At 43.6% G+C, this 25435-nt stretch overlaps 1 protein-coding gene across 1 annotated transcript in view; it reads right to left on the bottom strand.

Annotated features, from left to right (window-relative positions):
• Window positions 1-24398, bottom strand: part of HEPHL1 (hephaestin like 1) — a 35742-nt gene extending 11344 nt beyond the window's left edge. Inside the window, exons 1-11 of the mRNA XM_051626742.1 lie at window positions 24229-24398; window positions 13097-13341; window positions 12109-12321; window positions 10141-10320; window positions 8895-9149; window positions 7704-7872; window positions 6619-6758; window positions 6318-6449; window positions 3634-3845; window positions 3031-3181; window positions 1720-1932 (exon numbers count right to left, since the gene is read on the bottom strand). Coding sequence (XP_051482702.1) covers window positions 1720-1932; window positions 3031-3181; window positions 3634-3845; window positions 6318-6449; window positions 6619-6758; window positions 7704-7872; window positions 8895-9149; window positions 10141-10320; window positions 12109-12321; window positions 13097-13341; window positions 24229-24398 — 2080 coding nt within the window. The remainder of the gene's footprint in view (window positions 1-1719; window positions 1933-3030; window positions 3182-3633; window positions 3846-6317; window positions 6450-6618; window positions 6759-7703; window positions 7873-8894; window positions 9150-10140; window positions 10321-12108; window positions 12322-13096; window positions 13342-24228) is intronic.
• Window positions 24399-25435: the final 1037 nt, after the last annotated feature.

Genomic DNA, 25435 nt, shown 5'->3' with positions numbered 1-25435 from the left:
GTCTTTTACACCAGTAAAGTAGCCAGACCATGTTCTGGTTGGGCTTTGTCCCTTCCAGTTTTCTCCCTGCATAAATTCACCACACCCTTGTGGACCTTTTGAGTTGCCTGCCCCTTCCTGTGGATTATGTTGGCACAGGAGCTGCTCACTTCAGAATCTGCTGACTTGGAAAAACTAAGGGGGCTGAAGGAGAAACTAGCTGATCAAATGGATATGCACCAGTCATCTCTTTTAGTCACTGCATGCCCTATGGTCCAAAGATGTAAGAGGACAGGGATTCAAAATGACATTTACAGCCTCAAGACCAAACATGCACATAAGAGGCTGCAGGGCTGCAGCTTGTAACTCCTACATTACAACAGGTTCTTCAACTAAAAGCAAAACATGAATGCAGACACAAGTGGAGATCCACAGGTCAGCAAGTAACTTTCTGCTCTGTCAGAAACACCAGCTTGCTCCAGAAGGTCACCATAAATTATTTCTAACTCATTGAGTTAGGTCAGTTTAGCCAAGGGAGCCCTGAAAAGCAATCAATTAGATGTCAGGCAGCAGGAACAAGCTTGCCAGTAAACCTTCACCAGTGCTGCCCACACTACACAAGTGTCCATGGGGGACATGAGAACACTGCAGTGTCAGTGGGAGCATCTTTTTGGCATGGCCATGGCCAGATTTTAACATTTGTACTCCCCATATACTCAAGCAGAAGCTGACCACAAGGTAGTCCTGTGTAGCTCCGCCTGCTAGCACTCTCGTGCAGGAGGAAAGCACTTCCACAGCTGCATTGCATGAGTCAGTGATGGAACCAAAATTAGAAGCATATCTCTGTCCAGACTGGATCCCAGTCCATTCCTTGTGCTTCCAGAGTAAAAATGGTGAAAAGCTAAAATAACATGCAGTTAAAGAAAATCATGTGTTGGCAGTTGCAAAGGTCTGATAATTCATTCACTTTCCCTTCTTGCCAGCAGAAGGATAGCTAGCAAAAAGTAATAATCTCCTAGAATATATAGCTTAATGTGAGTCCTGCAGTGCCGTTTCATGACAGATGGTGGAAATGTATGGAGTATGTGTAAGAAAAGAATCTGCTGTCCTATAGACACCAGGGTTGGAGATCTCACCTGGCATGCACACAAGGCCAACAGGTATTTCTACCAGGTGCTACAGCCAATGATGGCCCTTGGCATAGCCTTGCACAACTCTGTTGACTCTTGATTTAAGGAGTTGCATTCTTTGTCATAAAGCTTATATGTTATCTACAACAAACAATTCACTCCCTCTGAGTTTGAGGAACATATCACTGGATTATACATGAGAATTAAAAGTACCTTTGAATGTAGTCGCTTCTGAGGAAACTCCTAAAGACCAACTACTATTAAATTGTTATTGAAATCCTAAAATACCTTAAATTATGCTGACTATCTACATCACGGTGGACTTTATCTTTGCTAAAAAAGCCTGTTCTGAGTGTTATGGAAATTCCATGAGCATCCCATTAGTTATCCCTCTGCCTGTCCCAAGCCTTCACTCTTTGGTCCACACACACGTTTGATTTATAGCACATTCCCACAAAAGTAGCCCAGCCTGAGTTCTCAGCTATGCCAGGTCCCCGTGATCTCCATGCTTTTAGGCTCCCTGGTGTAGAGCAGAGCATCTCACCAAGAGTTATTTTGGCTGCCTGATTCCTGCACCTGGCTCAGCAGCAGAGTAAGTTCATGAACATACCCACGCGGTCTGGCTGCATCAGCGCTGTCCCCGACAAATGAGGAAACAAGGCCAACCCGTCCCTCGTTGTCCCTCTCAGGTCGATGGTGTTTCCTTGAAAATGAACCCCGTGCATGTCATAGTGACTGCCCAGCCCAATGAGGTGCCAGGAGACTTTGTCTTCCTTGCACATGGCCAGGCCTGGCAGGTTACCAAACATGTAGCCGTTGACAGCTGCAGGAGAAGGAAAGAGCCCAGTTGACAGCAGGTTGACGGAAACGCATCACAAATCCTCCTACCGCCTCTCCAGCAAGGGACTCATGACTCAGCAAGTCACAGCATTAGTTAAAAGGCCATTTTGTGAAGCAAAATTAGCACTGAGTGACATCACATTAATGCCTCAATGGTATTTCTGTAAACTCTGAGTTTCTACCTTTTTTTTTTTTTAGCCGGTAAAATCTTGTAATAGCTCTTGGCAGTGATGCAGCACTTCTCCTCAAGCTTTTCACACACCAGTTCAGTGTATAAATTAGGTACATCCTTTCTGCCTGGAGACTGTATAAACAACTCATTAAGGCCATTGAGTGGGCCATAAAGGTTCTGAGATATAAGTTCTGTTCTGATGGACAATTTTTATGTGATTTTGACCTTTGATTTCCACTTATACTTCCAAAATGTCTCTCTTTCTTTCACAAGAGTGTTATGAAGCTGAACTTCCTAATCCTCAAATGCTCTCTGTGGTCACTGGGTGAAAGATGGCAGAACAAAACTTGAGATGCCACCTCACAAGGAAAGAATAAGGTAGATGGGTCCAGAAAGCTCTGCAGTTCTCTAACCATGCATATTCTCGGTGCTCTTCAGAAAACTAAAGCAAAGAGAGGTTACATGATTTGCTCAAGTCTGTCATGTCAGACATAACTTGGACGAGGTCCATGCTGAAGTCAGGTACTTACATCCAAAAGTGATGTAAGTTGTTCTAAAATATTATTGGTCATTCCCCTAGTCTTTGTCTTTCCTCTGCAGGAGGTCACTGCCCAAGTGGGCAGAGCAGAGCCAGTGGACCTTTATTATCTGAGTCAGGGCCAAGGCCAGCAGTGAAATTTAAATCACCAGTGAATAGCCTTTTCTGCAGCTGGTGCCTGACTCTAGCTCTTTGCCTTTTTATAGACTCAAGTGTTGTATCTAAAAGCTACACTCTGTTCCCTGTCTCCAGGAGTAGTTGGTTGTTTCTACCTGAACTCCAGTGCTCTGCAGTCAGCCATGAACAACGGTAAAATCTGCCTAATATCACTGAAGAAAAGGGATCATTAACACATATTAGACTTTTCATACCATGCATTTTGTTGGATTCCTTGAAATCTGCATCATTTTCATCTACTTTTGAAGGGTCCCCAGTAAAGGTTTCAATATTCTTGTGCAGATACCAGCTGTCATTCTCATCGAAGATTGAAAAGAGGAGGTAAAATTCTCTGTCAATTCCTTTCTGTAGCCAAGAAGGAACCCAAGACATTAAAAAGAAAGTCTGAGCTGAATTACCCAAATGAAAATTGCTGGGTTCTTTTAGCAAAGCTTTCTTTCCCCAGAAAAATTTCAGCCACCTTCTTATTGTGTCCTTGTAGGGACAGGGATTGGCACTCTTCCATTAGCCAACAATATATAAAAAAAGTGACTATTACTTATTTTACTTAGGATGGAAGATGCATTAACTGCTAATAAACACTTGGAAGAGATGGAAAGCCTAGGGAAGAGCCAGAATACTGAGGAATGACAGTTTCATCTTCCTAATCATCCCCTTAGGTCAGCTTTTACCCTGAGGAGTGATATTCATTTTATCTCTCAAAAATGAGCTGAGAACTGGGCAAGCTGGCCCACATAGACCTCCCCCCCAGTGCACCATCCTGCTGTTAGGGATGGGCAGATGTCCACGTTGGGCACCTGTGTCCTGTCGGGATTCAGTGCGTTCTTCCGACAGACCAGCAAAGGCCCCACGAGGCCAGAGTTGGTGTCCTTCACAGCATCAGTGGCTGAGTAGTATAGATAGGTCAGGCAAGGGGGGTCACTGCCTGATGGACCTCCATTTTCAGGCACCCTCCATTTGTATGTGAAGGTTTCACCTGGTTTAACATGGGCTCCTGGCTTCAGATAGCCTGCAAAAAGAAAATTGAGAAGCATCAAGGTTATAGGAAGGTTTTGTCTTCCTGAGCATAAACATTGGTTGGGAGTCGGATGTAGCTGTTGATTTCTGTAGATGTGCTCCCCTTTGCATCTACAGCTTGAGTACAGTCCCATAGTCTGGGCACTTATGCCATGAGGACATGTCACCAGAGTCCTGTCTCACAGGGACAACCCAGCCCTTTTCGCTGCAGAACAAGTTCAGCTGCTTCACCCAGACACCTTCTGACGCCATCTGGATTCAGTCAGACAAGACATGCAAAGCTCATCCTTGTGCTTAAATGGCTTCCTCTAGTATTTGTAGCTTACCTGCCCTATCATGAGATTCATCTGTGGCACGAATGCAGACTCCAGCTCTTCATTAGGCACCAGCAAAGCCATTACATCAGTGAGCAGAGCTGCAGCTGCGGCTGTTTAGAAATTCACAATAAACCTGATCCCGGTAATTGTTTTTTCCTGGTTTTGTAGCAATGCAGGGGAGCCTCTGTCAGAGTCTGCTGAGGGCAATTGCTATTGTTGCCTTTAGAAGCTACTTTTAAAGGATCTGGGCCATTATCTGCTGTGGTGCACAGAGTGCATGTAGCACCACTCGTGTAGTTTAGCCACTGAAAGGGGTGCTGGAATCCTCTCAGAGAGGACTCACAAAAGGGAAATGAAAGAAAAATTGGGGAAAGGGGTCATCCCTGCACCATTTTGAGGAACAAAGTGCCAAATAATCTTTTTGGTCTTTACTATGAGAAAGACCAAACCAGAAATTTTGTTGAACACTTAGGGGGCCATTGACTGGAACTTCTTTTCTTCAGATGTGTGTGGCAGCATTAGACTTTACTGACCTAATACTTTAGGGGAGAACTTTGTAGAATAGGGATGATGGTTGGACTCGGTGGTCCCAAGGGTCTTTTCCAACCTGAATAATTCTATAATTCTATGATTCTTTCTAATAATCCAAGAGAATCCTCTTGGAAACTTAGACACAAGTGAAAATATCAGTATTGCATTTAAACACATAGTATTTGCTGCAAACTGCAACACAGAGTACTCCTGCAATATTATCTGATGCTACTGGATTCATCCTGCAACAGTGCTCAGTAAGGAGAAGAACATTGATTTGGAGGTAAAAAACTCCTGAGAATGGACAACTATCAAATGCAACATAGAAGAGTATCTCCTGAGAGCACAACTGAAAAAAAGATGTCTGTAGACAGCTGTAGATGCCTGTAGGTACATTTATGTAGTGTTTTCACATGACAATACACAGCCTTGGAAAAATCATTTACCTTCTCTGTAAACCTACAGACCCAGTGACTTCAAGGCTGAACTCAGGCCAGTGGTTTCAGGATACAGTGTGGCCTGCTGGCAAATTTGTTGTGTTGCAAGGTCAAGAATTAGAGACAACTGAATTTAATAAAGCCTTTTGTGTTGCTTTTATGATGTTACGAGTTTTCAATGTTGACCTAATTCTCTTGGTGTACTTCTCAAAAGAGAGATTATGTCCCATGAGTTTCTTTCTGATGTGTTCTAGTGGAAACAAAGCAATTTAGACAATCAGTATTTTCAATACTGCAAATGCAGCAAAAACTTTTTCGGAGACCACAGTATTATCTCTGTGCACACCATGGATGGCATTCAGCTCACCTTACGTCAGCCCTCTAAAGCTCTAACCCAAATTCTATGCTGCTTCTGCAGCTGATGGAAACAGACATCTCCAGAGGGTGTCTTACTGTCTCCTAAAATAAGTGCTCAAAGTAAATAGGAATTTTCAGCCTCTGTAGGGGTTGTTTCTTGTCACTGACTGAAAAAGATGTCTACCAATAAAACATTAAATTTAACATTTAATGGTTAAACTTAGGTGATAAAGATCCTGCCCTTGCACAAAATGAGATTAAGGCTTTGGTAAATACTCTGCTTCAGCATTTATCTATTTATGTATTTTGGAGGATTAATAAATTTTATTGCTGCTTCACATTCCAGATCAATCAGATAAAAGTTGCCTTTGAGACTGACTATCCTGACAGTGAAGTTAGTCCTGACCTGGACTGGAGAAGCAGGAGTGAAGCAACTCAAGCCACGTGTAGAGCTATATACAAAGACACAGCAGGGGCATCATGCCAGATCCTAAGCTTCAGAATTCTGGAACATGTCCAGAGGAGATCACTGACTGCAGTTGGGGAATATTAGATTAGAACTAATATTAAATGGATTGTGACTTTTGCTCAACGTGGATCTCAGTTAGTTTTAGACTCATGGTCTGGCACATGTCCAAGGGGAAGAACAAGCACACTGGCAGACTGAGGAGTCCCATGGGTTGGGACATGTCGAGACAAACTAATCAAATCACCCCTCCTGTGCCTTAACATCCACAAAAGGGGCAAACCTGCAGAGCAACAGCAGATTTTTAGACTCAGGCATTCTGGATGTGACAATACAGCAGCACAGTCAAAACTTACCATCTAGGTAGGGAGCACCTTCTGACAGCTTGCTGAAGCTCACCCCATGGGCCATAATGCTATAGCTCCGCTTGGCTTTGTTGGCAAAGGTAACCAGCACTGTATCTCCCACTTCAGCTTTTATAACAGGGCCTTTAAAATGAGAGAGAGGGAAGACATGAGAAGAACTGCCCTCTAACATATTGCCATCTAAACAAGAGAGGGCTGGCTGGCAGCTACATGCACAGAATTCCCCTCTGGGTCCAAGTGGATCTGTATTCAAACCTGAGGTAATGACAGAAGGGGAAAATATTCACTGTACCAAGTATTCCCAGGTGCTTCATGTCCTCTGACTGAATCTTCTTGGTACTGAATGTTGCATCAGTATATTCCACATAGCGAACTTTCCAGTATTGGCCTCCTATTCTGTCAGTCCCTTGTGTGAAATATATTGCAGATTCACTGTGGAATTAATAAATTGGACTGTTAAATAACTGGAGATTCAGGCAGAATCCTTCATTTCAGATGAAGTTATTATTCCAGACGCAAGATAAATTAACCCCAAGTTACTAGTTTGCATACACTTTTCTAGCAGACAAAGGGAGATGTTACTAGTCTGAACTGCAGTTATAAATTAGTTAACAAATGAGAAATGGCTTCAAGTTGTGCCAGGGGAGGTTTAGGTTGGATATTAGAAGAAGCTTCTTCACTGAAAGGGTTATCAAACACTAGAACAGGCTGCCCAGGGAGGTGGATGAATCATCATCCCTGCAAGTGTTTAAAATGTGTGGTGCTTAGAGATATGATTCAGTGGTGGACTTGGTAGAGTTTGGTTAATGGTTGAACTCTACAATCTTAAAGGTCTTTTCTAATGAAAATTATTCTATGATTAGACCTTCATGTGTTTGACCCCAATTTACTTAAGGAGACATCTATGTCAACTTACCTCTGACTACCTTAGGACAAGACCTATGCCATTACCTGTGCACAAAGTGTCTCTAACCTTGTTGGCTTTTCTGGGAGATACTGTAATTCAATTCATGGTCATCAGTAATAATGGGGAAAAGAATCTACAATTACGAGACCTCTGAGATACACCAATTGTTAATGCGAAAGCTGCCTGAGCAGTCTCCATGTAGGGTCATTAACTCTGATGAACTTTGCATACCTCACCAGGGCTCACTTTCTCTATTAACTTAATAGAGCAAGATAAGTGCTTCCAGAAGGCAACTTCAAGCATCACAGTTATGAAACTGACTTCCTGACAAGGTTGTTTAAATCCATTCCTCCTTGCCCCTTTCAATTACAATTAATAACAGTGCAGGACCAAACCCTGGTGAATCACTGGGGAAGTCTCACCCAGACTCCTGAAGTTAAAGCACAGCAGGAGAGGACAAGAAAGCTTACCTGCCAGAGGCATTTAAACCCTGTCCAGTGAATTTATCATAACCATCAGGTCCATAATTCCAGAGCACTTCTTCAGCAGCGATATAATATCTTCTCTTGTGACTGGCTGGTGAAGGCCGTGATGGGTTTTTTTGGCAGATCCGAACATCATACAGTGCCTCCATGCCACCTGGGAGCAGAAAGAGTCTGGAGACAGTCCTTGGCCAGCTGCTTAGTCAGCAATCTCATGGATACAAATGCACATTCAAAACTCTCTAGGAGCTATGTGGACTGGAACAATTACTAGGGGAAGTTTCTATTTTAAAGACTTTCCCTGCATACACTGGGCCAGATGGTAGCACCCTTGTCTTGCAAGGTGGTACATCACCCCACAGGTGAAAGCTATGGCCATCAAAGACACACTTTTTAGGTTGATTTATCCAATTCCTTAATCTGCATAACAGTGGCAGAATGATTTTGGGGGTGAGAATGCCTCCTGAAGTGTGCAAAATGTCATAACCTTCCCTGGACTTCCATTGAAACAGAGAAGCTGGTTATTACCAGACTAAAGATACATGCTGCTTGTCAGAATCAAGTCTGGTTTGTACAATGCAAATCCCATTGAAATCCATGTGCAAGTTCTTAAAAGTCTCTGACTTGATAATTATACATTGCCTACTGTCATAAAATCTATTCTATGGTACATGCCTTTGGGCTCTTGTGTCACACAGATTTCAAAATATCACCTTCTAATTCATTAATGTAAAGGATTCTGAAAACACTACCAGTTTCCATCTGATTTCTATAAAGGAAGAAGCTATGAAGTGTTCAGCTGGCATGGCTCTTCTTTAAGTGGCAGTACATATCTACAACGAAAAGTGATTTCAAAGGCCCCTCTAATTGCTCATCAAAATCTCTGTTTTGCATAGCAGGTGCAGTGTCAGCACTGGCTCCAGCAAGCCTTCCTCATATGAGTTATGTAGCTAAGTCATTCCTACGAGCTGAAGATTTGGCCCAACTTGTATAATTTCCACTAGTGACTAAACTCATAGTCATAATTTTTATCTCCTGAACTAGCTGAACGTCTCCTGTTAGTCAAATAAGTGTCAAGTCCCACTTCCCCTGGAAACATCTCTCAGTTTGCTTTTCCAAGCAAGATACTGGCTGGAACTTCTGTCTCTGAATGGGTCAGGGAGATTTCTAGCACTGTACCTCGTAAGTGCTCATTAACCTGGCAGGTTATCAGCCACCTCCCGGGATTCCCGGGAGTCATCTCCGCTGTGATGAATGTTGCTGGGAACAGACCGACGACATCTGCCCTCTGGTCTCTGCTAGTGAAGGTGTGGCCGTAGAAGTAGGCAGCGTGGATATCTATCTCGCTTCCCATGCCAAACAAGTGCCAGGACATGGAAGTGTCAGCACACATCTCCAAGCCGGGGAGATTGCCATAAATATAACCATTGATAGCTAAAAACAAAAGCATGAGACTTTATGAGAGGTGAAAGAGAAGTGCTCAGTGCCTCTGACCCATTTCTAAGGATGAACCTTTCCTGGCCCAGAAAAGAAGTTCTCTGAATTTAACTGAATAAGGCCCTCACAGGTTCTTTGATGAAGAACAGTCTCTTTGAACAACTGTCTTACAGCTCTAGATTATCAAATGGCCCAAATTATCTTGTTGAGTCTGTGAAAAATTTCCTGGGTGCTATCAAGATATTGCAAAGACCAAGTCACCATCAAGAAGGCCTGATAACGAGGTTAACTTGTTCTGCAGCTATCTAGCATGTCTGAAACCCATTCTCTCTCATTCTGAGTCATAAATATACAATTATACTCCGGGCTTAAGCAATTCAGATTTTAAAATTATTATGTAAATCAAATCAGTCTAGTCAGCTCTCTCTTCCTCAGCTTCCACAACAGACAATGTATCAGGACTCTAGGAGAATGAGACTCATATTTTGAAAAATATTTTATCTCCTAGGCTCCATGGAACAATCAACATGCAGAGAAATATCTGGATTTAACTTACTACACCAGATCTTCAAATGGCACAAAGTACCATTGGCCAATGGATCTCTGAAGGGCAGGAATGGTTGTACCAGCCAGCCCACCATCCCCAAGATCTTTGGGAAATGCTGGACTCTTCAATACACACATCTTTAAGTACTCTGCAGCCTCCTTTTCTCTTTTCAAAGCTGGGCAAACAGTCACCAAATGGCTTAAATCTGTTGTTTAAGATAAAGTGCTAAGCAAGTGGCAGAGCTGGCTCTGGAATCCAAATCTCCTGTCTGCAAACCAGACTGTTCTGCTGTACTTAGGGAGAGGCTTTTTATCAGTACAGTCCTTCAACATTCTGACCCATTTCATGCTGACACAGATAAAGGAGAGATATCACACGGGACAGAAAGTCCTACTGAAATGAAAAGAGCCTGGTCACTGCTGTAGGTCACCCTTTGCTCACCATGCATTCGGTTGCTGGTCTGGAAACCTTCATCCTCTTTATCAACTGTGGCTGGTTCTAAGCAGAAGGTGTTTATATTCTCATCGAGGTACCAGCTGAAGTTTTCATCTACAATGCTAAACATCAGGGCAAAAGCGTTAGCAGCACCAGTCCCTTCTATTGAGGTCTCATCTGCAGCTCCTAAATTGCAAACAAAAAGGAAAGTGCTAAAAAAAGCCTTGGAGAGGATTGAACTTAAAAGTGACAACAACTTTGGAGCACTCAAGGAAACACGGTGCTCTGTCCACAATCTACAGGGCAGGATGAATCTCCGCTAATTTTGCCCTTCTTAGACATCCCGACACACCCACCCGCAGCCTTCAAACAGATGAGTGCCTCCAGAAGGCAGATCATCTCATCAAAGTCAAGCTGAAATTTTGATTTTCCTTGATTTTCCATAAGCACAAGTAGCTGCAAATGTCTGTTGTTCCACTTTCGCCATCTGGCCCCCATCAACCCTACCCTTAGCTCAACATTAGCCTCTAGGAGCCTACACAGTGAGCCAGGTCACAGACCTGATCCAGCCAGAAACCAGGGATATTTTGCTAAGAGTTAAGGAGAGGCAAGTGGTAACCTGCATTTCTGTTGCATTGAAGCAACTGGTGAACCATGCCCTCAGACTGGTTGTCTACATGTGGCTCACTCTCCATGGACTGAGGAGGGAGCCTCAACACATATTTAGGAGTAGATATTACTTTTAAAAGGCTGAGGGCAGGATGAATATAATCTAGTCAGCTAAGTTCAGTATCGTTATCTGAACGACCATTCAGGAAATAACCTTAGGCTACAGGAGTGGTAATATTGAAAAGTCTTTTATTAATTGTTGACAGTTTTAGACTGCATCTCATTGTTGGGTCTACTTCTGAACCCATGAAAACTTTTTCTTTCCCTGCATCCTATGGGAAGGAGCCCCAGAGCTTTGCTGGCAGTCCTGCAAGGAGCCAGCCACTGCTGATGGAGAGTGGAATACAGCAGTAGCATCGTGCAGATGTCCACCTTGATGAACTCAAGACTGAACATGCAGATAACCTGGCCTTTCAGGCTGGGATTGTTCTGAATGTGCTATCTCCTGGCTTCATGTATTATCACATAGTTATCAGCTCTGTTTCACATATTGAGATAGTTCTGCAGGTTTCAAAGGCTTCCCAGGAGAAAAAAGTCTGAGGCATTTTAATTGTGTGAGTTAAGCTGGAGACCAGATCTGTCCTTTACATGGTGAAGTCTTTCTCTTCTTCATATATGAAACCTGCTTCACTTGTTAAGTTCTGTATAAAATCTGAGCTGGTTTTGTACTGCAAAAGTTACTGGGAAGTCATGGCAGAGTTGTTGGTGTCTGAGGGGGAGAGGGGATGATGGCTCAGCTGACAGAAGGAGAGGGCTGGCATGTGGTCCCTGACAGCTCCAGTACAAAATTAGCAGACTACGTGGGACAGGTTGTCACCTCAGCTGCTCAGTGCACGTTCCCATACGGTTGAGAGCTACAATTAATATACAATCCATATGAGGAACAAAATGACAAATAACATCAGGGTTTCAAACTTGTAAATGTCAGTGCTGGAGTCAACTACCCTGTTCTAATTATTGCATTTTCTGGGCAATGAGTCCTTTGCTCATCCTGAAATGATGCAAGTTTGGGGACATAGGTTTTGGTCTCGGCCAGGACCAGCTGGCCACAGAGCATGCTGCAGTCCCTCCACCAGCTGAGGCAAATCTCTCCTGAAGCCAAAGGGGAGCAGGAAGGGGTTGTCCCAGAGCTATTGTACCTACCCTGGGATGCTCCTGGAATGGCCCAGCTATTCCTTTCCCCTTTTTATGGGCTATGTAGGGATAGACTCTAGACCATCATGTTTATACCTGTAAGCAAAAATGACTGTTAAGATGCCAAGCTTGGCAGAGGGGCTCACTTTATCAGTGTTTCTAGCTCAGTACCTTTTTTACAAACCAGCAGGGGCCCAATTAAACCAGATGCAATATCTCTTGGTGTGTCAATGTGAGAATGGTAAATCCAAGTCAAGCAGTTTGAGTCTGCCAAAGTTGGGGAATAATCTTTCCTTACTGGCCATGTGTACGTGTAATTTCCACCGGGAACAACAAAGTCGTCCTCTTTGCTTTTACCACCAGTTCCATCAGGGTAAAGTGCTCCTAATACATTAAAATGAAAAAGGAAGCTTTTAGAACCCCATTCACCACTTTTCTTAAATAAATATGCAATTTCTTCTATATTATCATGTATTTATAAAATAATAACTACACACAAACACAGAATCTCTGAGAAATTGTGAAAAAATTCAGAAGTTCTGGTAAAACCATAAAAAATGTTGAAAGCTTATATCTGTTATATATCAGTAAACAAAACTTTAGAAATGCAGTAACAGGCTCTAGTTTTTCCTTGGCTCTTTACTCTCATCAGTCATCTAAACTTTTTGTCACTCAACATTGTGTGTCTTCTCATAGAAAACTGCCGGGAGCAATGAATGTAGGCAAATCCATACAATCCTCTAACCAAAATACACATGCATAGGTCTGGGGTTCTGAAAACTTCATCATGCCTGCTATAGCAAAGAAAACACTTACAAGAACATCCATTCAAACAGGGTAGAAGTAGATGGAAAGAGACAAGTTACTTCAGTGACTTTTAATTCAGGAAAATAATTCAGGAGAAAAGACCCACCTAACCTGTTTCAGTACTGGATTTATCCCAGGCATTGAAGTTGTGTGGCAAAAAAAGTGTTAAGAGACGAGGCTGTTCCTGGTTTTAGTCATCAGCTGCAATTACTGATGAGTTTATGAGAGGGTGATCTGAAGTCCTCTGATGTCAACGGTCAGAATAATGAGTACGTGGACAAACTTTTAGCCATGATATTAGCTACTCCAGAGAAAAAGGAGAGGAAAAGAGAAAGGCCAAACCAGCTTTTACCTTCAGAGTCCTTGTCATAGAAGACCCCATGGGGATGCACAGAATATGGGCGGGAAGCAAAGTTTTTTAGGTGGATGATAAAGACATCCTCTTCTTCTGCCTTCAGTACTGGCCCGAGGAACCCCAGCCAGGCTGCCTTGGGGATCTCCTGGGAGTAAGTGTCATCTGTGAATTGCCTAAAAATAGCCTTTTTGTACACACGTCCTATCCGGTTGGCTCCTCTTGCTGCATACACACTTGCAAACCTAGCATTGGGAAGGGAAAATACTTTAGAGACAAAAAAAACTACCTCCTTTAAGAACTGATTAAGTAACTGGTGTTTGCAGTGCAGATAAGTAGGTGCTGGGACATATCACATAGCTGCTGGAATAAAAACTGAGGAATAAACCTTGACAGCATTAGCAGGATCCAAACCCCTTTCTGTACAGTAATAGCCATCCTACTTGCAGGGCAGGTCTTTGGCATGGTAACTACAAGCCTCCACTTGAGGACCTGCCACTCAGGCCTTTCTGTACGGTTTTACTGGAAACATGACTGTTCAGAAAGAAAAGAAAACCAGTTTAAGTTTTTTCAAAAGCTGGTAAGAGGGATTCTAATCAACTAGCTTGACACCCTAGAAGAGAAGCATGAAATATTTTCTTCATGAAAGGTATAATTTCTACATTCCAGAGTCTGAGTTTATAGCAACACAATATGAGAGCTCACAATATGGTGAGTGGTTGACATATTACAGCTGTTAAATACCCGCTCCCTTCAAATCCTGAATTGCATCTGTAGTCTATTATCATTGAGCTCCACACGCCAATCACTAGTTCCCAGAATCACAGAATCAGAGAATTTTTTGAGTTGGAAGAAGGGACCTTAAAGATCATCGAGTTCCAACTCCCCTGCATGGGCAGGGACATCTCCCACTAGAACAGGCTGGTCAGAGCCCCATCCAACCTGCCCTTGAACACCTCCAGGGATAGAGCCCCCACAACATCTCTGGGCAGCCTGTTCCAGTGTCTCACCACCCTTATATCGAAGAATTTGCACCTGATCTCTAACCTAAATCTCTCTTCTTTCAGCTTACAACCATTACTCCTCATCCTCTCACTGCAAGCTCCTGTAAAAAGACCCTCCCCAGCTTTCCTGTAGGCCTTTCAGGTACTGGAAGGCCACTATGAGGTCCCCCCAGTGCCTTCTCTTTTTCAGACTGAACAATCCAACCCCTCTCAGCCTGTCCTCATAAGAGGTGCTCCAGCCCTGGGATAATTTTCGTGGCCCTTCTCTGGACACATTCCAACAGGTCCACATCTTTCTTGTGCTGGGGGCACCAGAGCTGGATGCAGTATTCTGGATGAGGTCTCTCTCTCCCATCAAGCTCTCTCTCAGATCAAAGAAGCCACATACTATCAAGAGCTTCTTTTCTATTCAGGCACTTGCATAAGTTTTAATTAATTGACTAAATTCCATCCTACACTTATTCTGGACAAACCAAGTTCACTGACATTCTTTATGTCACAAATCTTTCCTGAAGCTCTTTTCTGAAAGCCTTCTAATATTTCTCTGTCCCTTTGAAGTCTTAACGCAAGAACTTCACACAATAGGCAAGTAATGATCCACATAAAGACAGAAGTGTTCCCAGCCAATATGTCTTACACAACTGGAAATTAGTTTTACCTTCTAACTATAAAATCATACAGGCAACCTGTGTTCATCCAATCTGTTCTGATATAAAATCTTTCTTTACTTCTCTCCATTTTACAGCTAACAAATATGATATTAATTCTTCATCCCAAAAAAAACCCAGACAACATGGGTAGAAATGAAGACCTTTGCTGCACAACCACACAACCAGCAGTTGCCTCTCTGACCAATTTTGCCATATTTGACTACTCCACAAGTTTTTGCATCCCCTGAAAATTGTTTGAACTTTCTTGTTTCCTTACAAACTCATATAAAAAGCTTTTCCTCGATTATCACTGGCAGAAATACATCCATTTCATATTTATAGTGACTTTTTGTGACAGGCCAGTTCACCTGCTTGAATTTTGTTTGGGTGCTTTTGTGCCTTGCCAGTAACCCAAGTGTTGGATGTCACATGAGTTGAATGGTATGAGTTGCTATTGTTTCTTCACCATAAGATCCCTTCACCACTCCCCCTTTTCAAGACATCTCTACTCACAACATCCCTCAATTGTGGTCATTACTCCTCCATGACCACTCTCTAATCCAGATCCCTGAAGTGATACAAAAACCTCCAAAAAATAATAATTATTTTAAAATGTGCTTTATAACAAGCCAAGAGCTATTTTAGGACAAATTAAAAGGTTGCTAATGATTCTGCTGAGGCAGAAACAGTTGACTAGGGTGGAGGGGAGGGGACAGAAGCTTCTCAGTCTGCTTCTTCACAGAATAATGTATTCAGACAAATACACTTAAAAAGTGTTATTACAGAATGAGCAGCCAAGTCGTCTGGATTTTCAGTGAGTTAGCAGGTCTGTGGGAATGGTTTGTGTGCACAGCAAGACCTGGAAAGTCACACCACTCTCACTGAGAAGATACCTTTTACCACCTGGAGGAAGAGCTGCTACAAGAGCCCTTACCCCAGGGTAGCAGGTGGTGTCAGTAGCAGTGCAGTGCAAAGGCACAAGCCTCCTTACCTTATGGGAATGTATGCATGTGCCCTAATTTGAAAAAGAAATTTATTTTTAAGATGGTTTATAAGAAATTTTATAAGAAAAAAATGAAATTAATTTTAAAAATAAAAATATCGTATTTTTTAGGAGATATTTTTCAGCAGTGTTTTTTCAATACTCATCAGCCACCAAATACTTTAAATGAGGTGCTGCAGTGGGACTGTGCTTTCCCCATGATGACAGTGCCCTAATGCCCTTGGCTTTCTGGCCAGACAGCATTGCACACTCTCCCATATCTTCACACCCCTGGGACACACTGTCCCTCCTGCAGAAGCAGAACTGAACGACAGAAAAATGCACTTCTTGATCAGTATTTGTCAAATGCTTGACATGAGCCTAATGTCTTTAAAATTATAGATCGGGGACCAAAAATCCAGTTAGAAACTGACGTTCAAGAATTCACCCAGAGAAATCCTTCCCTCTGTGCCTAAACCCAAGCTGTAGATCTCTGTTGCCTTGATTTGTGTCTGTCTCCTACTTACAGCCATATAGGAGTCAAGAAAATAAGTATTTTTTGTGATTTCCATTTTTTCTGAATGCAAAATCCTCCACCCATTCTGAGCTGCTGAGCCCAAGGTCAGTGCAATGGGCACCAGACGCAGCCAGTCACCACGTAGGTGATGGTCTTCCACGCAGGGCATCCATCAGTGCAGAAATCATGGAACCAGAAATGGATTTCAGCACAGAACAAGAAACCTGGCCTCTTGGCCCTGGTTAATTATGGAGTTTGTTTAATAATTGTTAGAAAGAAAACAACTATTATACCCTGGAAGAAAAATCCTACGTGCCACTGAGGCTCTCGTTGTTTTCTATAGACTGGGGCTCTTTCATAGCTTCCCCCTCTTCTAGATCCACACTCTCCAAAAGGCAGAAGTGTTTCCTGCTCAAAATGCCCTGATGTTTGGGAGTTTCTTGGAGTGCAGACACTTCAGCCTCACTCCTCCTTCTGCTTAGGAGGGGTAGAACCCACTCAGTATGCAAGTACAGAGCACACTGTTTGTTGTGAGTCCCACTCTCTGTGTACAGGCTGCCCCATTTGCTCTGGATGTCATGTCTAAACACATTGAAGAACAAGAAGTCATTGGGAGTGGCCAGCATGGATTTACCAAGGGTAAAAAGTGCTTGACCAATCTGCCATTCTTCTATGATGACATAACTGGTTGGCTGGATGAGGGCAGAGCAGCAGATGTCACCTACCTTGAGTTCAGCAAGGCTTTTGACACTGTCTCCCATAGCATTAGGAAACTGAGGGAGTGTGGGCTAGATGAGTGGACAGTGAGGCGGACTGAAAGCTGGTTGTGTGACAGAACTCAGAGGGTTGCCATTAATGGAGCATGGTCAAGTTGGAGGCCTGTAACCAGTGGTGTTCCCCAGGGCTTAATACTTGGTCCAGTCTTGTTCAACATTCATCAGTGACCTGGATGTGGGCACAGTGTATCCTCACCAAGTTCACCGATGATACCAAACTGGGAGGGGTGGCTGACACTCCAGAGGGCTGTGCTGCCATGCAGTGTGACCTGGACAAGCTGGAGAGCTGGACAGAGAGAAATCTAACGAGGTTCAACAAGGGCAAGTGTAGGGTCCTGCACCTGGGGAGGAAGAACCCCATGCACCAGTACAGGCGAGTGTGGACCTGCTGGAAAGCAGTTCTGAGGAGAAGGATCTGGGAGTCCTGGTAGACAGTAAATTATCCATGAACAGCAGTGTGCCCTTGTCACCTAGAGGGCAAATGGAATCCTGGGCTGCATAAGGAAGAGTGTGGCCAGTAGATTGAGAGAGGTCATTCTCCCCCTCAACTCTGCCCTGGTGAGGCCACATCCGGAATACTGTGTCCAGTTCTGGGCTCCCCAGTTCAAGAGAGACAGGGAACTACTGGAGAGAGTCCAGTGGAGGGCAGCAAAGATGACTGGGGGATTGGAGCATCTCCATTATGAGAAAACAGGAGAACTGGGACTGGTCAGCCTGGAGAAGGCTGAGGGGAAACCTTATTAAGGCCTACAAGCACCTAAAGGGTGGGTGCAAGGAGGATGGAGCCAGAGTCATCTCAGTCGTTCCCAGTGACAGGATGAGGGGCAACGGGCAGAAGCTAGAACATGGGAAGTTCCATTTAAATATGAGGAAAAATGTCTTTACTATGAGGGTGACAGAGCCCTGGGGCAGGCTGCCCAGGGAGATTGTGGAGTCCCCTTCTCTGGAGATACTCAAAACCCACCTGGATGCAGCCTTGAGTAATGTGCTCTGGGTGATCCTTCTTCAGCAGGGGAGTTGGACTGGATGATGTCAAGAGGCCCCTTCTAATGCCGACAATTCTGTGGTTCTGTGATTTCATCCAGGGGGGCTTTTGGGTGCTCAGCTCATCCTTGCAAGTAGCTCTTTACAAGTGTTGCTGGGCTGCACATCACAATACTTAAAGTCCTTGGCAGAATGACCACCCATACTGCAGGCAATGATATCAGCCAAAGGAAGCTCATGGAAAGGATGGATGCAGGGGTGTGAGTGACTTCTCTGTGCCTCCAGATGTCTGGATCATGGACACATGGCCAAAGTGTGGGGCTGGTACCTCCACCCAGTGCCACAGTGGAGCCAGTGGATGTGTCAGAGCGAGGTGACACAGGCTTAGTGCTACAGCCCCCGCTGCTCCATCAGTGGGACACAGAGGTTTCCCCTCTCGCTCTCATCTTTCTTTCAGTGAGAGATTCTTCACAGTGGTCCATGAAGCCTTTGCTGTCAGTGCCATTTGTACCAGTGCATCTTCCCAGCCCTACCACCTATCTCCAGAGTCCATCAGAAATATTCTAGGCTTCAGGATAGTGTCCTGCTGACCTTTCATATTCTGTCTTTGACAACAGTTCTGGAACATCATTCCCAGTCCTCTTTTGAAGGCATCTGCTTCTTCGGGAGACTTCACATTTTCAGTCATGGAGTTAAACATCCCCTTCAACTGCATTTCCTGTTTAATTCTTCCCACACACTGACTTTCCACTATGTTATTCCAGCCAGTGGCTTCTCCAAATGCTGTAATGGTTAAACACATCCAGTTCTCTGAATCTGCCTCTGCCTCTTTCTTCCAGAAGTCACAATGTGCTTACTCTCCTGGGCTCTCCTGCCAAAACATCTCCTATTTGTTATTCCTCTCGTCACAAGAAGACAAAACTTCTCCCTGTTTCTTCATGCTTCCCTGCTCACTTCAAACTGCTTCATCATCCTGGTGGCCTTGTGATGTTGCTGCCTGAACCTCTTCCATCTTTCCCGTCTTGTGCAGATGGAAGATCTGCTATTTTAAATCCTGACCACCAATCTCACTCCAACTCAGCCAGCAGCCTGCACTTCATGTGCAGAAAAACATGATCAGCCAGTCCCACTTCTTATAAAGGGGAATATTCCATCATCTGGAGCTGTATCCATGCAAGTTCCCTAAATACCCTCCATCTCCTCTGGTGAGGCCAGTCTTGAGGTTACATATAGCGGTAAGCAGGTTTGTGAATCAGGACATAAAAAACCCTGTTCAGACTGGGAAAAACATGCAAATCCTGCCTTTTTTTCTATGCCTGATTTCATTTTGCCAGTTGACCACTTTCAGCAGTTCTTAAGCTCCAAGAAAAGTTGACACTGCACATGAGTGTGACAGGGAATTAACTCTAATTAACGTAATTACAGACATCCATCCCTAAAACTCTTACAAATGAGAGAAGTAAAACAAGAGTGTCACGTAGATTCTACTTCAAATCAAGACTAGATGTGCAGATAATCTGCCATCTCAGGGCAGGATGACCACAGGTTAGGGTGGAATAATGACTTCAGTGTAATTTCTACACCTATTTATTTTATCACACAGAAGAAGTATTTTGCCAACATTTTTACCATGCTTATGTTACCTTTGATCTGAAGAAGCACAGCTACAACCTCACAGAGGTTATTTTTTTCAAGATGTGCTTGCATGAGTTCTACCTTACAGTATGCAGTAAGGAATTGGAAGAGCTACAAGTTGTCCATGGCCAGCTCCTCAGCAGACTGGAGCCAGCTTCCTTGCTAGAATTTTGAAGCCTGTGAGTTTGTTTGCTGCTGTAATCATTACTGAAAAAAATCAGCACTTTGAAAAACTACCAGATGTGGAGTCTCAAATTTTCTCTGGTAGTTAACATGTCCAGTAGTCACTGTCCTGTGAGCAACTGGAGGCAAAAGTACATTTTCTTGTTGTTACCATTGTTCCACTAAAGCCCCATAGATTTTACACTGACAACCATTTAAACAACTACCTGTAGAGGTTTGTTCCCTAAAATCTGTTGGTAGTGAAACCTTCCTTACTTTCTACCCTCTTCACATACTCCATGGCTGGGTTCATAACAGCTTTTTTCCTCAGTTCCTCAGTTTTCCTGTGGCTGGAGGAAGCCAGGGCAGTGCCCACGGCGCCAGGTTGCCCCAGTCATTTTAACCCCTGGGTCATGTAACCTGTTCAGGGCAACACTCTGTCAAACCATGACTCCTGTGCTAAGGCCAGTGCAAAGACTGCTGGAGGGATGGCCAGAGGAGGGGACCAGTGGTGCCAACTCACATTTGTAGGTGCTGCCCTGAATACAAAGCATCAAACAAGAAAGCAAGTTGTGTGTCCTGGAAAGAGACACAATGTCTTCATTGGATATTTTAGGCCATGGAAGAGGTCAATATGGCCCATAAAATCTTAGATGAAGCCCTGAAGTGCCACTATTCTCCCTTAGAAAAAAAATTCTGCTTCTCCCAGAATCAATAACAAAACTCCTCTCAGGTTTCATTAGAGTCAGGATTTCACCTTGAATGCCTTTTGATGTTGACCCTTCCCCACAATAATCATCTCTGCTGATGCAATTGTGTCATTTGGCCTCATGATGACTCAGCCACTAGTTCAACATCTGTGACGACAGTTTCTCTGTCATTTATCTGGGTGGGATCTCCTCATAGGTAAATTGCACAAACCTTGTTTGATGCTGCAGTAACAAAAAACACCCGTTAGTTTTGGTGGATGCAAGACTTGGCCCAGATAAATGTAGGAATGGTGGCCTAAAGGGAGGGGATGAGCAGTTACATCAGAGAAAACTTAATAACATCTACTCTTAGCAGAGCAAGATGTAAGTGTCTATCATATAAACTAGTAGAAAATTAATTTAAAGAGATTATCAACCAAATTGTAATCCTGAGGGCTGAGCCACAGTAGAGAGGGAAACACTGATGTATGTCAAGCCACAACAGTTAACTGCATTTTTCTCTTGAAAGGCAGTTGCCTGTGTGACCATTAAAATGATCAAGCAATGTCTGAGCTCATCCTCCTACTGCAGCAATATTCATGATCTAACCCACAAAATCACATTGGGATCTGCTGCAAGTCCAGCAGCCCTGACAGCACCTTGCAACCTGTGTGTCCAGTCCACTGTAGTTTAATGATACCAGCTCTTTTGCCAGTTGTATCAGCTTGGGAGGGGATGCTGAACACCTTCCCAGCTTATCTATAATCAGTGGCCATAATCTGGATCTCTGATTTCCCCCGTGCACCTCAGAAAACATCAGCTTAATTGTCAAAGGGAGAAGCCAGCATTAAATATCTTGGTTTCATTCATAACACTCCAAATTATGAGAATTAGTGGAACAGCTCGAGGCTTCAGGTAGACCAGACAAATGGCAGAGGTGAGCAGCCTCATTATGCTCATTACAGAAGAAGCACTGATGGCACAGCAAGATACTTGCTCTGTGCAAGGAGCCTGCTGACCCTTGAGCGCTGCAGTGACACAAGGCACAATAAAAATTAACATCCAAGCAGAACAGGTATATTAACAGAGGGCTGTGTTTGGGTTAATCAGCTCTGGCAAGAGGCAGCCTCTCCAGCTCACACCCAGGGAGGTGCTGGTGCAGCTCCAGAGCTCCTGGCTCAGGAGGTAGCTCACTCAGCACCAGCACAGCAGGAGCTGAGCAGCACAGCCCTGGCTGTGCCAGAACCAGCTCACCTGATTTCCAGCCCCAGGCCTCAGCTACCAAAGTCTCCTTTCTCCTCTTTACTGCTAAAAACCAAAGACCAGGGAAGGTATCATTGACTTTGGCACAGCAACACTGAAAATCATCTGTTCAATCTCACTATCTGGTCCAGGTAATGTAACATTTTCCATTACATACTTGCTAATTCAGCATTTTTATTAAGCAGTGAAGAATAAGTGGTTTTGATTATATCTCTGTGGGCTAGCTGGAATCAAAGGGAGCATTCCTTTATGTGTATGCACCTGCTCTATTAAAGATAGTCAGTTTGTCTGCAAGCTCTTTATCTTCACTTCCCTACCAATAGCACGGGGATAATGCCCCACCAGTTGGGTGCTGTGAGGGGGCATCACAGGGTGAGAAGTGCTGGGCTCAACAAGCCTGGGTGTTCCTGCTTGCAGAACACAGCTGGCCCAAAATGCACTCCTGTCTCTACCTAGGAACTGATGTTTAAACTTTCTTTATGGAACTATGTTTGTGGGGTTTTTTTAATATCCACAGGAACAAATCTATTAGCTGAAAAGTAACCCATTAATATACTGCTTTAAATTTACATAAGTTTTTTCCTAAAGAGCTAAATAGTCAAAATAGCTATTCCTCCACATACTTAAGCAGACACACTGTTATTCCAGAATATAGCTCTTTATTCTGGCTCAGTTCAATACAGTTTGGAAATGGAGTAAACTGGTGGCAGGAATCACTTCATTGTTCTGCAGTAGAAGCCTTTATATAAGGAGTGCATTACAAACAGCTTCTCAGCTTTGAATGTATAATCTGCCTTAAAATCCAAATTACATTTCTTCTGCCAGTAAACTCTTTGAAATTAACCTTCTGTAATTACTGCATTACAGCGATGACTGAAGACATGAGTGATCACGATCACCCTTCCCTGTCGTGCCATGTAAAGGCATCACGTTTATGTCACGGACTTTGAAGTAAATGTGCCATTGATGTTCAGGGAACACAAAGTGCAGATAGCCTTAAAAGTACAATTTACAGAACATAGTCCATGTCTTTCAGTGGTATTGGAGTGGATTTAGAGGTAATTGCCCCTCACTTAAAGCTGAACTGTTTTTAGTGAGAGGTCTTCCAGTTCAGGGAATGGAGGAAGTTACCTGTGCTAAAAAGAATAAGGAAGTGAGAAATTCAAGTGTTTCTTACAACTGAAGAATAACCTTTCCAGCAAAGCCTGTTTTCACAGGCTAAGAACAAATTATTACCCTGAATTTTAACTGTGAAGGTAATACCTATTGACTTGGATGCTCTCTGGGACCTCCAGTTGTTAAGAGCATAAGCATGAGTTTGTGTTGAAAAATAAAACTCTTCCTTGTCTCTTGCTTGTGGCAAAACAATTTCCTTTATGAAATCCAACTGCAAGTGATTCTGAAAATACTGGACACTAGAGGAAAGTCCAGCATTGCTTGAGGTTTCCTGAAAAGTCAGAAAGGATGTTTCCATTTCCGACCCCTAGGACACATCTCCAGCTCCCAGAGTGCCTCCAGCCCTGGTATGGACAGCAAGACCTCCTCACCTGCCCACAGCTCCCACCTCCACCCCAGCCCCAACTCTGAACTCATAGGATGGATCCCCAAGCTATCTATAGGCTGTCAAAGATATCACTGAAATCTGAAAAATATCCCCACGAGTGTTTGAAAACCAAGATGTAGAGAGGCATCGAGGTTCTGTGCTATCCCCTTCCGATGTCCAGGCCAGCTCTCCTGGTGCAGGAGGGACAGGCAACCAACCTCAGCAGTGTGGGCATGAGAACAGTTTTCACTGGCCAAGGCAGGATTCATCACAGGCCTTACCTGCACTCCCCGGTTTCAGCACAGGAGATCACTGTGACTTCAGCCTGACCGTCCACTGTTGTATATTTAAGCACTTATCCAAACAGGTTTCCTAAATGGAGGTCTCCATGGCTGCACACATTGCAGAGATATATGCACCACCCACTTGTATCTCATTCACAGGTGCTACACACATCTGAATTCCGAAATGTCACACCAAGCCCCCCAGATTTTGTCATCCTGCAGGAGGAAAACTTAGAGCCTTTTGCCAGTTAAACAGTCTTCTGTGTTTTATTGCAAAGAGCTGCACTTGATTATGGCAAAGTTGCAATTTGCTGTTGCACAAGTCCCAGGAATGCCTGCATCTCCATGAAACACACACAGGGGATTTTGAACCCACTACCTGGTTCATTTTTTGAGAAGTATCAGTTCCTTAATGTCACCTTCAAATACACACTGTCACCTTGCTTAATCAATCATGGTGGAAGAGTATTCAACCAAAGTCTACTCTTGACTTGAAGCTGAATTCCTGCCTATGACAACACTATTGGAAGAAAAACAAGAAAAAGCCCTTCTTAAGACACTTACAGCAATGTGAACCATGTTAGCCAGTTCTCTTTGGCACTGTCGATACATCTCCAAATTATGAGAGACCCCAGTGACTTACTTGTCCTCTAAGAGGCTTTGTCCCGTGATCAAATTTTTCCCAGATGGTGCATAGTCCCAGTTCTCTTCCACAATCCCCAGGTAATAGGTTCTGGTCTTTGCTTCCACCACTGCTAACAGGCAGAGGAACTCAAGAGCACGAAGGCAGCCACCACACCGGGTGGGAGGCATTTGTGGCTGTGATGGTGAGGCTGGCAGCAGGCAGGCAGCAGCAGGATGCACCACAGGGAGCTCACCCCTCCCTCTCAGCTCTTGACAAGTTATAAATAAGGAATAGACAGAGCAAAGCTCCTCCTTTCCAGCAGGTCGGACTGGGATAGGTAGAGAGCCTGGATATGCAGAGCAGGGTTAAGGAGGAGGTTGCTTGCTACCTTTGCCAATCCTTCAGTGAAATCATAAATTGCTCATTTATCTGTCCAAGCTAGAGCCTTTGGGGCTTTTTGGAAGTTTGGATACTTTTTTGTCCTCATTTTTTCAGATTAGGTGGTATGGCACATTGGTCTTTTTACTAGCCCTGTCAAAACTCTCTTTTTTTAGTTTTAATTTAACTCCTGTATCATATCTGAGATTTCTAAAACAAGCATCTTGCTGGATTAATTTGTTTTTTTTTCAATGGCACTAACAGTAGTTTACAATCCAGCATCATCAGAGAAAAAGAGATTTCTCCAGCACTTCTCCAATTTCTAGGATTTTCTGACCCATTTATGAAAATGGCAGGTGACCTGCCTGTATTCATTATTAGAGTGCACAAAATGACGCCCCTTTTTACAAACATTTTTGGAAATTAGAGTCCTTGTAAAGTCTTCCCACTTGGACAACTAGGAACTGAGACACACAAAGATCACTCTTTTATTAAACTTTGTAATTAAAGTGCCCACACAGCTCTCTAGAAAATCAGTCCTTCCCCTCATAGTTTAACTTCCTCTAAGAGGACATCTCTATTACCATCTTGGCAAAGCAAAGTGTAAACCTGTATGAGCCTGAATTGATAGGATATTCTAAACCATTTAGGTAACATCCCCCAGGTGGCAAGACACTGCAAAATCATACTTCTCTCTCTACTCATTTTTAACTGACTAAAGACATTAAAAACTTGCCCTTCTGGAATACAGCATTACCCTGGAGACTCACTGCCAGGTTTAAGAGTTGTGAAATTCCCCTTTCAGCTCCAGAACCATCTGACCTCTTCCTGTTGAAGCTAATGGTTA

The sequence above is a fragment of the Apus apus genome, chromosome 1 (genome assembly GCF_020740795.1).
Source record: "Apus apus isolate bApuApu2 chromosome 1, bApuApu2.pri.cur, whole genome shotgun sequence".
Taxonomy (NCBI): Eukaryota; Metazoa; Chordata; class Aves; order Apodiformes; family Apodidae; genus Apus; species Apus apus.
Note: the sequence above shows the minus strand (reverse complement) of the source record. Positions and strands in the feature narration are given on the sequence as shown.